At 49.7% G+C, this 13817-nt stretch overlaps 2 protein-coding genes across 3 annotated transcripts in view; one reads left to right on the forward strand and one right to left on the reverse strand.

Annotated features, from left to right (window-relative positions):
- The first annotated feature begins 348 nt into the window (after positions 1-348).
- NPPA (natriuretic peptide A) lies at positions 349-1917 on the forward strand. The gene is made up of 3 exons (XM_006145309.2): positions 349-686; positions 809-1135; positions 1658-1917. The coding sequence occupies exons 1-3, from the start codon at positions 558-560 to the stop codon at positions 1667-1669; spliced, it is 468 nt and encodes a 155-aa protein (XP_006145371.1). The 5' UTR covers positions 349-557; the 3' UTR covers positions 1670-1917.
- Positions 1918-6297: 4380 nt separating this feature from the next.
- CLCN6 (Cl-/H+ antiporter 6) overlaps positions 6298-13817 on the reverse strand; it is a 38639-nt gene continuing 31119 nt past the window's right edge. Inside the window, exons 20-23 of one of the 2 annotated variants that reach the window (XM_006145310.2) lie at positions 13617-13773; positions 11928-12035; positions 11717-11842; positions 6298-9385 (exon numbers count right to left, since the gene is read on the reverse strand). In XM_006145310.2, the coding sequence (XP_006145372.1) occupies positions 9305-9385; positions 11717-11842; positions 11928-12035; positions 13617-13773 (472 nt within the window). In that variant the 3' untranslated portion in view covers positions 6298-9304. Of the gene's footprint in view, positions 9386-11716; positions 11843-11927; positions 12036-13616; positions 13774-13817 lie in introns of those variants that run through there. The other variant, XR_003548884.1, reaches the window with a different exon arrangement.

Below are 13817 nucleotides of genomic sequence, written 5' to 3' on the forward strand. Positions count from 1 at the left end.
CAGGTGGGAGCCCAGCTGTCCGAAGCTGCCGGAGGCCTGCCATTCCCTCCTCTCCCACCCTTATTTGGAGCCCCTGCTGGCTGAGCCAGCCACAACCCAGGGGAGCTGGGCGCCAGCCAGCCGTTACCCTCAGCTTCCTCACATGGGTCCCAGTGGCGAGGAGAAAGATTCCCGAGGCATGGCGATGAGATAACCAAGGACTCTTTTGCTCTTCTCACACCTTTGAAGTGGGAGCCTCTTGAGGCAAATCAGCAAGAATGTGGCTCTTGCAGCCGAGGGTCTGCTGAAGGCGGAGGGGCCGTGACAAGCTCTGCTGGGCTGATAACTTTAAAAGGGCATCTTCTGTGGGCTCCTCACTCAGCTGCTTTATCGCTGCAAGTGACAGAATGGGGAGGGTTCCATCCCGCTGGTGCTCTCAGAGAGCGAGGGGGCTATAAAAGGAGGAGGTGCTGGCCAGCTGGGGGACAGTGACGGACAACGGCTGAGAGAGAGAGAGAGAGAGAAGCCAGAGGAGAGCGAAGAGGCAGCACGCAGATCATTCCTTGGCCAGCGCCGGCATGGGCTCCTTCCCCTTCACCACGAGCCTCCTCCTCTTCCTGGTGTTTCTGCTTCCAGGTCAAATGGGTCACATTGGAGCTAGCCCTGTGTACAATGGCATGTCCAGTGCAGACCTGATGGATTTCAAGGTAGGGTCAGGAGAGGGGACACACTCTGGGGCCAGGGAGTTTCCTGATAATGAGCCCACTCCTCTTGATTTTCTCCAAGTCAATGAGGCCTCTCGCTTTCCTTGTGTTTTCCCTTTGTAAAGGACTTGCTGGATCGTTTGGAGGACAAGATGCCTTTAGAAGATGAAGTTGCACCCCCACAAATACTGAGTGAGCAGACTGATGAAGCCGGGGCAGCTCTCAGCCCCCTCCCTGAGGTACCTCCCTGGACTGGGGAGGTCAGCCCAGCCCAGAGAGATGGGGGTGCCCTTGGGCGGAGCCCCTGGGACTCCTCGGAAAGATCTGCTCTCCTGAAAAGCAAGCTGAGGGCGATGCTTGCTGCCCCTCGGAGCCTGCGGAGGTCCAGCTGCTTTGGGGGCAGGATGGACAGGATTGGGGCCCAGAGTGGACTGGGCTGCAACAGCTTCCGGGTAAGAGGAAAGGGGAGTAGAAATGGGATTTGAAGAGAAAAAAAAAATGTAGTTTTGATAAGGCTCAAACCTTCAGCAGGAAAGGGACCTGTGAAGACACCAAAAAAAAGAAAGGGACCTGTGAAGACACCTATTCCTGCTAAAATTTCCAACATGGTGGGTGCTCATGAGGCTCAGGGCAATGTTGTCATCTTCAGCTACAGCCTGTTGAGAAAAATGCTTTAAAAAAAAAAGTCACTGCTACTACAAGTGGGACATTAAAATGTTTATAGAGCTGTTCATGTTCTTTTCCTGAAGTTTAAGATCCTCGCAGATTTGAATGAAGTTGACAGGAATTGCCCCTATTGGCTCTCTTGAGTAACTTGCTTACCAGTCTGTGAAATTCAGAGGGTCAGCAGGCTGGACTTGGGGCTGGTGGGAAGTAGCTGCTCGATGGTGAGGTTAGGCGTTCGGGTCTTACAGGAAGCTGACTTTCCCAATAGTCAGGTGGCTAAGCCACATTCATTTGTGTTCTCTTTGTAGTACCGAAGATAACAGCCAGGAGGCCAGCCCCAGGGCGGACGGCATGAGACCCACATGCCACTTGGTCTCATCTCGTTGGCAAGGAGTCAGCTGTGATGAGCACCCTATTCCATCTGCAGCTTCCAACATGTCTCACATTTTGAGCTAAATGTAGATAAAATGGTTTAATCATGGCTCCCCTGCCTTCCCATTAAATTTCCGAGTAAACTCTCACCTGTTACGGAAAGCAGTTTGAAAATGAATAAACTTCAGCACCATGGACAGAAGTCAAAGGGATTGCGTTGTCATTTCTGAATTCGGTCTGATATTCCTTGCGCTTTACTCTTCGTCAGAGAAAAGAATGTTTTCTTTTTGTTCGTTTTATTTCCCCATCTCCGTGTGTATGTGTGTGGTGGGGGGACCGGGGACCTCAAATTGTTCTTTTTCTTAAAGACTTGTTTATTTCATTTTATTATTATTATTTAATTTGACCAGAAAGAGACAGAGACAGAGAGAAAGGGAAAGTGAGAAGGCAATCCTCTAGGTTCGGGACTTGAACCATGGTTGGCCATGTGGGAGTCCAGCGCCTTAACCACCATGCCACCTGCAGTACCCAAACTGCAGTTCTTAATCTGCTTTGCCTTTCACGCCAGCCTATCACAGATCCTGAAAAAGTGTGAAGAGACCAGTAGAGCATTTATTTTTACTCAGATTCTGCTCATATTCAGAGCACTTGTATATTGCAAAGAAAATGCACCGACTTCTGGACTTCTCTTCTTGGTAATACCTAGTGTAGCTTGTACTCAATAGACAATTTTTGCACTCCTAGTACTTTTTGGGTTTTGTTTTTAGGGCACATTTAGAAAATGAGAATACTGAGGCCAGCCAGGTGGCATAGTGTTTGGGGTGGCTGGATCCACAGGGCCAACTACATGGCTTGAGTCTTTTTTTTTTTTTTTTGAGAGGTTTTCACTATAGGGCACGTGTGCTCACCAGACAGAGACATAGAGACAGAAAGTGAGAAATCACCCCCCGGGGGGATGGCAACACCACAATCCCTTCTCCTCCATTCTCCTCTCAGGATCTTGGGCATGCACGCACACGCGCCCGGCATGAGTTCTAAGCCACCGGGTCCGGGATGCGAACCACAGTTGACTACATGGGAATCCAGCAACATAGCCATGACCTAACTGCTGGTTCCCATACATGGCTTGAGTCTTATACCTAGTGGCTGGAGAAAGGATTGTGGTATGGCTAATCCCCCTGGGGTGACTTTGTTTTCCCTCTCTCTCCCTCCCTGTATCTCTCTGGCAAGCATACGAGCCCTACAGCAAATAAGATGAAAAGAGAAAGTGAGAATACTAAGTGGATTTTCTGTGACACATTTCATAAGTTAGCTGCTGTAGCTAGGTGATTTGCAATTTCAGTTTTGAAGAGTAGGCAGAGTGTCAGGTTTAAAATCTGAGCAAAGAGATGAAAGAATGGCTTGTTCTGTGGGCGCACTGAGTTTATGTGCCTTTTATGTACTAACAGATGGCTTTTGAAAAACAGCCATGGTCTTTCAGGCCCAAGGTGCCCAGATCTACAGATTTGACTAAAGCTGAGAGTCACTGGAGGAGGGGCCTTTATTCCTCCTTCTGTAAAGGGTGTTGTTCTAAGCAGAAAATACCGGGCACTAAGCTCACCTTAAACAGGGAGTAGTACTCGGAGTTCTTTTCCCACCTGTTACCCCTAGAGTCTCACTTCCCTCATCAGTTTCCATGACACCTCCTGTGCCTACACGTCTCCTCTGTCCTTATTTCTGCCGATACTTCCACCTGGGATGTCCTTACTTAATCTTTCCAAGGATACTCTACTCATCCCTTGAGGCTTATTGTGAATGCTACTTCTTCCCTGAAGCAGGCCCTGACACCACATACCCAGTGAGAATGAGTCATGGGTTGGCCCAGCCTGTGGTGTGGTGGGTAAGGCGGCTGGATCCCATGTGGCTGACTGTAGGGTTCAGTCCTGGACCTGATGGATTGGAAAACATGCCAGGCACATATGTGTATGTCCAAAATCCCCAAAGGAGGGAGAGATGGAGAAGGCCTTGCAACATGACCTTTCCCACATGACCTTTCCCACATGCTGCAACCACATGCAGCCTCTGGCAAAAAAAAATTTTTTTAAGGACCAGCAGGTGACATAGCAGTTACATTGCTGGACTCCCACATGGCCAATTGTGGTTCGAGTCCCAGATCCAGTGGTTTGAAAAATCACACCAGGTGCATGTGCACGCATACCCAGGATACCGGGAGGAGAATGGAGAAGGGATTGTGGTGTGATCACCCCAGGGGGGATTTCTCACTTTCCCTCTCACTGTGTCTGTCTCTATCTCCAGCTCCCTAAGGTACTAAGGCAAAACCTTCTTTACATTTATTTTTAAAGCTAGCAGGTGGCATGGCAGTTAAGGCACTGGATCCCACAGGGTCAGTTCTATGGCTCATGGCTAGGATTTGGCAGCTTGAAAAACTTGCTGGGTGCGTGCGCGTATATGCTCAAAATCCTGAGAGGGAAATGGAGAAAGGACTGTGGCATGGCCATTTCCCCCCGGAGAGTGATTTCCTATTTTCTCTCTTTCTGTCTCTCTCTGGTGAGCCTACATGCCCTATAGCAAAAATCTAAAAAGAATTTAAAGAGTCACGGGCAGCATCTTGTATGTAACTGTTATGACACTATTTGCCTTGTGTGCGATTGTAAGTGCCACATCTGACCGTAAGCGCCTTGGGGTAAGAGCCTCTTTGCCCATCCGGTCAATGCTCCGTAAATGTTGGCCAACTGTCTTGGTTTCTTATAGAAGCTGGGAAAGGGGAAAACGAAGCAGCAATGTGCTCCTTGTAGAGCGAAGGCAAGAAACGATGGTGAAGGGGTGGAGGTGGGGAAACCCTGGTCTCAGCATTGCCAATTACATGCCCTCTTTTGGGACCAGCAGTTGGCGTAATGGTTATGTCACATGTAATCGACTGCAGTTCGAGTACTGGACTTGGTGGCTTAGACTCACACTGGGTACGTGTGCGTGTGTGCCCAAGATCCCAAGAGGAGAATGAAGAAGAAGGGATTATGGTGTGGCCATCCCCCCTGGGGGGGGTGATTTCTCACTTTCTGTCTCTCTCTGTCTTTCTGGCAAGCACACATGCCCTATAGCAAAAATAAATAAATAAATAAATAAATAACCTCTCCAAAAAAATAATAAGAAAAGAAAAATGTCCCTCTTTGGACTCCAAGCCCAGAAGGAGCAGACAATGACTAATAAGGATGAGGGTCACAGGGAGGAAAGAGTCTGTCCAGCCTGGTTCGTGAGGTCTGGTCTGGGGTGGGGGACGGAGCTGCAGAATGGATAGAGTGGTAGATGGGCACACTCCCAAGGTGTCCCCCTAACACACAGAACAGACTGGACTGAAAGTGACAGATTCACAAGGCAGAAAACGTCCCCTAGCACTCAGAGGAAACTGGAGGATGGGTGGAGGAGTGTGAAAGGACCAAGAGGGTTTCTACTGGGAGGGTGGGACAGAGGCTTGAGGTCGCTCAGAGCGAGGCAGAAAGCAGGTGGAAAAGGGATGGCACATGGCACTGACAGAAGTGAGGCACAGCCTCAGGGACCCAGCGATTTCCTTACTCTCTGCTTGGCTATCCGGGACTCTGGGGCAAGTTCCTTAGTGCAACACAGGCAGGAAATCTACCGGATTCTCCAGTAGAGAATCTACTGCTCTGGAAAGCAGCTGCTGGCAGGAAGAGGTGGCTTTGAAAGGAGAAAAGGACCAGTAAGATGGAACCGCACGTGTTTGAAGAAACAAGACGGTGGGAACTTGGTGACTTCTGCTAAGCCCACAGGACGACTTCCACTCCACGGCAGCTGCCTCACTGTTAAGTGAATGAGGAGCCCAGTGGGGCGGCCATCTGAGGGGCCTCCAGAAGTTCATGGAATATGTGTATTATGAAAAGCAATGCATGGGGCCAGCAGGTGGTATGGAGGTTTGGGGCAGCTAGATTCTACGTGGCTGACTTTGCAGTTCCAATCCTGGACCTGGGGACCTGAGAATCTCTAGACCTCCCTTCAGGGTCTAGAAGGGAGAACGAAGGGACTGTGGCTTGGCCACTCCCCAGGGTAATTTCTCACTTTCCCTCTCGGTTTCTCTCTGGTGACCACATGCACCTTATAGCAAAAACTGGGGGAAAAAAAAAAAAAAAAAAACTACACATGGGGGACCAGTAGATGGCCTAACAGTTATGTTGCTGGACTCCCACACAGTCAACCACAGTTCGAGTCCTGGTCCCAGAGGCTTGAAACTCATGTCCGGCACATGTGTGTGCATGCCCAAAATCCCAAGAGGAGAACGGAGGAGAAGGGATTGCTTTGTGGCCATTCCCCCCGGGGGGGGGGGGTGATTTCTCGCTTTCTGTCTCTCCAGTGAGCACATGTGCCTTTATAGCAAAAATCTTTCTCTCTTAAAAAATATTATAAAATAAACTACACATGGAATTTAAAAATGTTTGCTTCAACATAAACTCATACTTTAATTCATCTTCCCCACAAGCTTTCTGAAGTCCTCTGTATGAAAAGACTTGAGACTATAAAACTACCTCCAGTGTTAGAAGACTTACATATTAGAAAGAGAAGGAGAGAGATGAAGACATTTTATTCTGACATGTATGGTAACAGAATTTCCAAGTTCCGAAGTTCAAATAAAAATAGAATTTTACAAATTAAAAAAAAAATACGATTTATATACACAGTGGTATTAGCTAACATTGCTGTATAAACAGTGCAAACAGAAGAAAGGAAGCTGCAACTGTCGAAGACCAAGGTCCACAGGACTCGGGGCAACACTGCACATCAATACTGCACGGCCGGGGCAGGGCCGTCAGCGCAGGTCTGCACCAGAAATGCCACGTGGTCAGTCGGCCAACTCAAGCAAGTATCCACTGCAGCCAAAAACTCTTAGTTAAGCAAGGTCACAAGCAAATCCTCACTCGGATCACAAATGTCCCACGGTCGTGACTGGGGACCTGTCAGTTCCACTCCCCACTCCAAGTGCCCCAGCCGGGAGTCACGGAACACCAAGCTGGAGACAAAACACAGAAAACCGCCTCTGCCCACCCCAGGTGCCCTCTGGGTGTGTGTGTGTGTGTGTGTGACCGAGGTGACCTAATCACAGGGGGTGATGGGGCTAGTAGCAGGTGAGGAGCTGTAGACTCTGGTTTCCAATGGTCAAGAATCAAGGAGCAAGGCTAACAGTTACCTGTGAGTGGAGAAGTCATCATCTTTGGGCTTCTCTGGAAAGGGCAGACACAGCAGAGGACAAGAAACCATGTCTCCCCAGAGGGCCCTGGGCTTGGGTCCCCCTTGGCAGTCATCCAGGTGGCCAGGGGAAGGGAGGCATTTGCATTTTACTGTCTATCTCTGGGCTACACTGATGGGAACAAAACACCTGATGACTTAAACACGTGATGTGCACGAGGAATAGATTCCAGCAACATTCACCCGGGGCCCAGGGCAGCCTCGAGGCAGGCGGCTGGCATCCTGGCCTCTAGAGGGTCCTCCTGCAGGGCTGAGGCTCTGCCACTCCAGTGAGGGTGGAAAAGGGGCAAAGCTTCTGTGGCAGATGGTCACACCATTCTCCTGACTTGGGCAACGGGTCTCCCTACGGAGAGGATGCAGTGGCATGCTTGAGCTCTGAATGCTGCCACAAAACAGGGCGGCAGCTGGTTGAACAGTCACACTTAAAACTTTCGCTTTTGGTCCTTGTGAATTTCTGAACTGATTACTGGGAGTGTCATCCCCGTTTCACAAGTCAGGCACATCCAGAGAACCTAAAAAACTTAAAGTAATTTTGGTCAAAGAGATAAATGGGGAGGGGGATTCAGTTAACTAGAAAGAGTCCTAAAGCAATAACCCCCGAACCCCACCCCACCTGATTTCAGTGCAATCGCTCCCTGGAGTGCAGAGCACTTGGGTTGACCTAGGTCAACAAAGCCAGAACTGACACCATGCCTGGGCTGAATGAGAGCCACAGGAAGCAGCACAGGCTGAGGCTAGATGCCAAGACACCAATGCCCTCGGGCAACTTCCATGGTCTGAAAAAACTAAATGGAAATGAATGCCACTTTTCTTTTAAGACAAATCTCATTTTGTTGCAATCCTACTGCCTTAGCCTCCTGAGTAGCTAGGACCACAGGCGTGCCTCAGAGGCCGGCTCTCAGTATGGGCTGGGAGCTGACCCCGGGTCTCCCACATAGCCTCAAGCTGCTGAGCTGTGAATGCCGTCTTGAGTCCCAAAGTAGGTCTGCCACAAAGATACTTGATGGGACCATGGCGACGGTGACTATGTGGAAGGTAGGAGGAGACAGGTGCAAACGCCTGAAGCCCAGACACTCGCTGTGGGTGCCTATTTGGAGAGGGACCAACCGGCCTGGAGAGGAACAAAGTCACTAAAAGACAAGGATGGGGGAGTCCAATACTTGATCCCTCCACACACACTGGCAGGAAGCATCTCTTCTCCCCACCTCACCCACCCTGCAGCACAGAAGACTCCCACAAAGTTCCTATTCTGAGCCCTCAGTAGGGTGGGGATGGCTGGCATCAGGGGTGGGAGAGAGGTGTGTGAAAGGTGGACGGCTTCTTCCCTGAACCGACCATTTTCTCTAACTTCCACGTACCCAAAAGGGGTCGCACTGACTCCCATCCACCTTCTAAAAAGGGGGCCGTTCCCTTGAGTTCAGTGAGGCAGCTTATCTAGGCGTACCCTGCTTTTAGTTAACTTCGGGGTACTGTGAGGAGATGACGAGGAAAGCGTCAGCAAAGTCTGCCAAGTCGTGGAGATGAAAAGGCTCGGGGATGGTTGGGGTCGGAACATGTTAGCAGAGACCATGTAATTGCAGATGGAGAGAAAGCAGAAATGTTAACCTCCAGGGCAGCTGTGGCGATCCTATGCTGATTTATCCTGTACAGATTCTCAGTGGGACTGTAAGGCTTTGTGCTTCTGGAGGGTGGTGGTTCTAAGGAGAGTCAAACCACAGCGACAAGACCAGAGCACCCACCCACACTCACAAAGCAGAACACGTCCCTTAGGGGAACTAGAGGATGAGGGGTTCAGAGTCCCTGTGAAGGCTTCCTTAAAACCTGGAGAACTTTCTCAGTGCCCAATTCCTAAATTTAGTAATCAATTTGATTTTGCAACTGGCAGCCCCTCCCAGTGTTTGCCTTGGTCAAAGCCCCTCCCACAATGGTTTAAGGCAACAGCTGGGTTCTCAGGGAAAGCAAGGACGGAGGAAAACCACGCTGAACGTCCCCTCGGGGCTGGGCCTGACTTCCACCTCTGGTCCTAGCTCGAGTGGGGCCTGGGCAGGCCTGGGCAAACACTGCACGGCAGGAACACAGGGGGCAGGAAACATGAAGATACTTGCTGAGGAATTTAGAAGGGTCCAAGCTCTGATGCTTCACCACCACCCCAGGATGTCTGACCAGCAGTTCGATGACTCCAGGCTTTCCAATCGAGTGGGTGACTAGGAACCTTCCGTGCTCTGGGACAGTCCCAGCCCACTGTGCCGGCTGAAGCATGAGTGAGTCGCCGGCCCAGGCAGCTCCGCGAGCGGGTGGGCTGGCCGGTGGTAAGGAGGCCAGCTGGGCCGTCAAATGGTCTGGTAGTGCTGCCTCAGTCGGGCCTGCAGGAACTCATACGTTAGGTTGTGCCGTGTGATAATCCCGACAATCTAGGGCAAGGAGAAAAGACCCTAGTCATGCAGGATTGAAGTGGCAAGAGCAGGAGTGATATGGAGGAAGACAGAACTGGACCCTAGACAAGACAGGCAGGGCGTGATCAGGAATACCTGCTTCAAAGGCTTCCGAACTTCAGGAAGAGAACAAGATAAACAGATAACTAAGGAACTGCAGGCCAAGGGGACAGAATTAGATCAACAAAGGTCTAAGCTGGGTCAATTACACTCGCGTTGGAATGTCTTTAAACAGGACACAGACACGTGCAAGAGGCGAGCCCTGAAGGGTTCTGAAAGTGTGATCCCTGCTACACCAAGTAAACACCACTTTGTGAAACTATCTACAAGAGTTGTTGTTCACAATTCATCAAGGTGGTCCCTTCTCCTCACTGAGGCTGGCTACAGCAAAGCCACATGGTAAGCTGTTGGAGCCTGTCAGGGCAGTCGGCAGTTCCTTTCAAGGAACGCAATACCGTCTACTGCACTTAGAGCTGTGGAAGAACACGCCGCGCTGTGTGCGGGGTTATATTGTGGATATACTGTATGACACCTTCCCTTTAAGAGGCATCATTTCCTGGAGGGCATTTTGGCAACATGTACTAAAAGCCTTAAAAGAGAAAAATTGCTGAAATTTAAGTATCTAACAATAGAGAAATCCGAAAAAGTGATCAGCCATACTCCAGAGCCATTAAAATGCGACCAGAAGTAGGGGCCAGCAGGCGGCATGGAGGTTAATAAGGCCCTGGGTCCCACATGGCCGACTCTGCGTTCCGGCAGCTTGAAACTCACACTGGGCCTGTGTGCATGCATGCCCAAAATCCCAAGAGGAGAATGGAGAAGGGACTGTGGCATGGCCATCCCCCCCGGGGGTGATTTTTCTCTGTCTCTCTCTCTCTGATGTGTGTGCACACCTTGAGAGTTAAAAACTGGAATAAAACAACAACAGGGGTGAATGTTTCCTGTCATGGAAAGTCACTTCCTACAACTTAAGTGAAAAATTAGGCTACTAACCAGTATGAACAATTACTCTATTTTCTTTAACATTTAATATAGAAAATCTCTACGGGTTAAATATCTCTTATCTAAAATGCCTGGTACCACAGGAGTTTCAGACTTGGGGTTTTGTTCAGGATTTTGAGAATTTATAAATACATAATGAGGTGTCCTGGGGATAGGATCCAAGCCAAGTATGAGAGTCATTTGTTTCATAAACACATAACCTGAAAGTCATTTCGTACGATATTTTTGCATTATAGTATTTGACTGTGACCTATTACATGAGGTCAGGTGTGAAATTTTCCATTTATGGTGTCATGTCAATGCTTAGAAAGTTTTGAATTTCTGAGCACTTCAGATTTCAGATTTTTGGATTACAGATGCTCTACCTTGACCTGCAGATGTGCAGAGAAAAAGACGGGTTATGCATTAAAGTTAACACACAGCTCCCTCTGCAAAGTAGAGGTCGGGTTTGTTTTCTGTTCTCTTTTTGTGGTTTTTGGCTTATTTATAGTTTCTTATTTTCCTACAATGAAAGAATATTTGTGTAATAAGAAAATAATGAAGTTCTAAAAAATGAGAAAAAAATGGAAAAATCTGCAGTAATAATCACTAGGTTTATGTTGTTGTAAACTCTCAAAGTATTTTGCTTGAAATTCATTATAAATCCTCAAAACAGGTAGGGAACTAAGGAACACAAAGGCTAGATCAGAAGTAAAGAGAAATATTTTAGAATTAAGAGACAGGCCTAGGGACAGCAGGTGGTGTGGAGGCTAAGGTGCTAGGTCCCACGCGGCCAACTGCGCAGTTTAAGTCTTGGACCCTGCGGCATGAAAATCTCGCCAGGTGTGTGTGTGCATGCCCCAAATCCTAGGACACTGGAGAAGGGATTTCAGTGTGGCCATTCCCTGTGGGGGGTGTTTTCTTACTTTCCCTCTCTTTCTGTCCCTGCCTTTTTCTGGGGAGCCCACAAGGCCTATGACAAAAATCTTACATTAAAAAAAAAAGACCTAAATGTTTCAGGCAGGCAGGCAGAGATTAAGGCCAGGACACTGGTGCCATCTGCTGGCCAACCAGGGTGAGGTGGGAGGAGGTTTTCAGGCCACAGGACTCAGCTGGCTCTAATCCCTCCTCTCTCTTGCCTCTCAGTGGGAGAGGTTCAGAGGAGGCTTTAGCTTGAGAAATCACTCTGTGGGATTCTAATGTTTCCTCCTGGTTAAGAGGCTGGGGCTCATAAACAGCACACTGGCTGGAGGATCCCTCTGAGAAGGGCAGGTGGACAACAGAGGCAGGAGCACAGGTTCTCCTTCCTCCGCCCAGACTCAGACTCACCTCTCCCACTGCATTCACCACCGGCAAGTGGCGCAGGCCCATCGTCCTGAACAGGTTGAAGACTTGGGAGACGTGCGTGTTGGGGGAGACAGTGAAAGGTGAAGGGTTCATGTACGGGGTGACATCCTGCAGGACAGACAGCACAAGTCACCTGGGATCTGAGATGAGCAGTGTCTCCGCAGGCCGTGCCCAGACAGACAGCCCCACTCACCACAATCATCCGTGGGTTCAACAGTGTCAGGTCCAGGTCGTGGATGTCGGGGTACCGTGGGTAATCCTCGGCCATCTCAGCGTAGGACAGGCGTGGCTGGCTGGCACTCTGTAACGCCAACCAGGACTGGGCTTATATGGGACAATAGTGCCGAGCAGGTCATACTTAGGGCCTCCTCCCCCTCAAGGTCCAGACATGTCTGGCCATGGCCCCGCTGAGTGGAAGGTGGTATGGGCCAGCCGCAGGTACTCTGGAGTGAGACATCTTGGTCCAATTCCTAACTGTGCCACCCTGGGCAAGTCCCCTAATCTCTCTGAATCACTCTTTCTTCATCTGTAAAAAGAGCAAATATCTAGGGGCCGACAGGTGGTGTGGTGCTTAAGGGCACTGGACTCCCACGTGGCCGATTGCGGTTTAAGTCCCGGACCTGGTGGCTTGCTTTCTCGCTTTCCCTCTGTCTCACTCTTGCTCTGTCCCTTGCTGGTCAATTTATTAAAAATAAATAAATACAGTTAAAGAAAATAATTTTCTTTCTTTAATTTTCTTTTGTTTAAAGAGCAAATGTTTCATGCTAATTGTAGCAGTTATGTATTAAACTGTGTCCCCCAAAATGATATGGCCAAGTCCTCACCCCAATACCTGTGACCCTGGTACCCTACAATCTTATTGAAATAGGGTCTTTGTAGATGTAATCAAGTCAAGATGAGGTCATGCTAGATTAAGGTGGGCCTAATCCAGTGATGGTGTCCTTACAAAAAAAGGGAGGGACACTCAGGACCATGTGACAGTGGCAAAACGGCAGGGCCAGTGACCCAGCACAAACCACTGCTCTCTTTGGTGCCGTCACCCTCCCCTGACTCCCCTGACTCCACCCTGCACACCCTCACCTTTCACACAACCAACTCCATTTCACTAGTCTACTGCCCACCAGGTAGCACCCGGAACCCCATGCTCTATCAGTCAGACACTGCTGCTGTCTGCACCCAGGTAAGCCCTCCAGGATCTGCTCTCATCACTCTATCTCCCTTACCCTGAGCTGCACATCACCTACCCCATCTCCAACCAGACTGGTCTGCCCAATTCTGCCCTGGCCCTTTCTCTCCCACCCTGTAAGTGCCCTTATGCAGCTCTGGCCTCCCACAGTCAAGTACCCAACCAAGACAGTTGGTTTGGAAACCAGGTCTTTGGGTGGCTTTCTCAGTCTCCATCTAAAAAGGCAGTGTCTAAAAGCAGTGGGTCTTTGAACAACGCACTCCACCCACCCCTTATCTCTAAAAACCAAACGAAAGAAAAAAGAAGACAACAGTGAAATTGCCAGGAAGGATGGTCTTTCTTTTGATAATACATGTAAGAAAGTTCATTCATACCAGGAATTTAAATACAGAAATTGTACCACAAGCCTGGGGGGTGAGCAGAAGTGTGCTTCTCAACTGGTGTGGAGACTACGAGAAGAATGACAGGAGGAAAATTCACCTTCCCTCCCTGAGGGTCACCTGGCGAGGACCCTGACCACAGCAGAGGGAGCCTTGGCTGCACAGGCCACCGCACGCTCACTGCACGCGCACTGCACACAGCGGTCCACTGACACACGCACACTTGAAGAACCACCTCTCTCTTGCCCAGAGGTACAGGGGCTGTGCTCCTAGCACCCCCTGCCATCTAGAACCCTGCTGCTAACGAGAGACTCACCGACTGGCTTTCAGAGTAACAGACGCCTCGGACGAGCAGGGTGACGAGCTGCGACCGGAGGACCAGGCCGTGGAAGGTCAGAGGGCGGAAGCGTTCCTCCATGGTCCAGTCTTCACTTGGGGACTGGTCAGGGTATAGGTTGGGGTAGGGGGTGTATCTGTTACACAGAAACCAGATGCTGCCTACTATACCCTCAGCAGG

The sequence above is a fragment of the Tupaia chinensis genome, unplaced genomic scaffold, assembly GCF_000334495.1.
Source record: "Tupaia chinensis unplaced genomic scaffold, TupChi_1.0 Scaffold000146_1, whole genome shotgun sequence".
In the NCBI taxonomy this organism is placed as follows: Eukaryota; Metazoa; Chordata; class Mammalia; order Scandentia; family Tupaiidae; genus Tupaia; species Tupaia belangeri.

What these genes read in the sequence shown, in the direction of transcription:
- NPPA (XM_006145309.2), top strand. Translation starts at nt 558, where the DNA reads ATGGGCTCCTTCCCCTTCACCACGAGCCTCCTCCTCTTCCTGGTGTTT. An exon ending in CAGACCTGATGGATTTCAAG is followed by an intron (nt 687 to 808) that starts GTAGGGTCAGGA and finishes CCCTTTGTAAAG; the next exon opens with GACTTGCTGGATCGTTTGGA.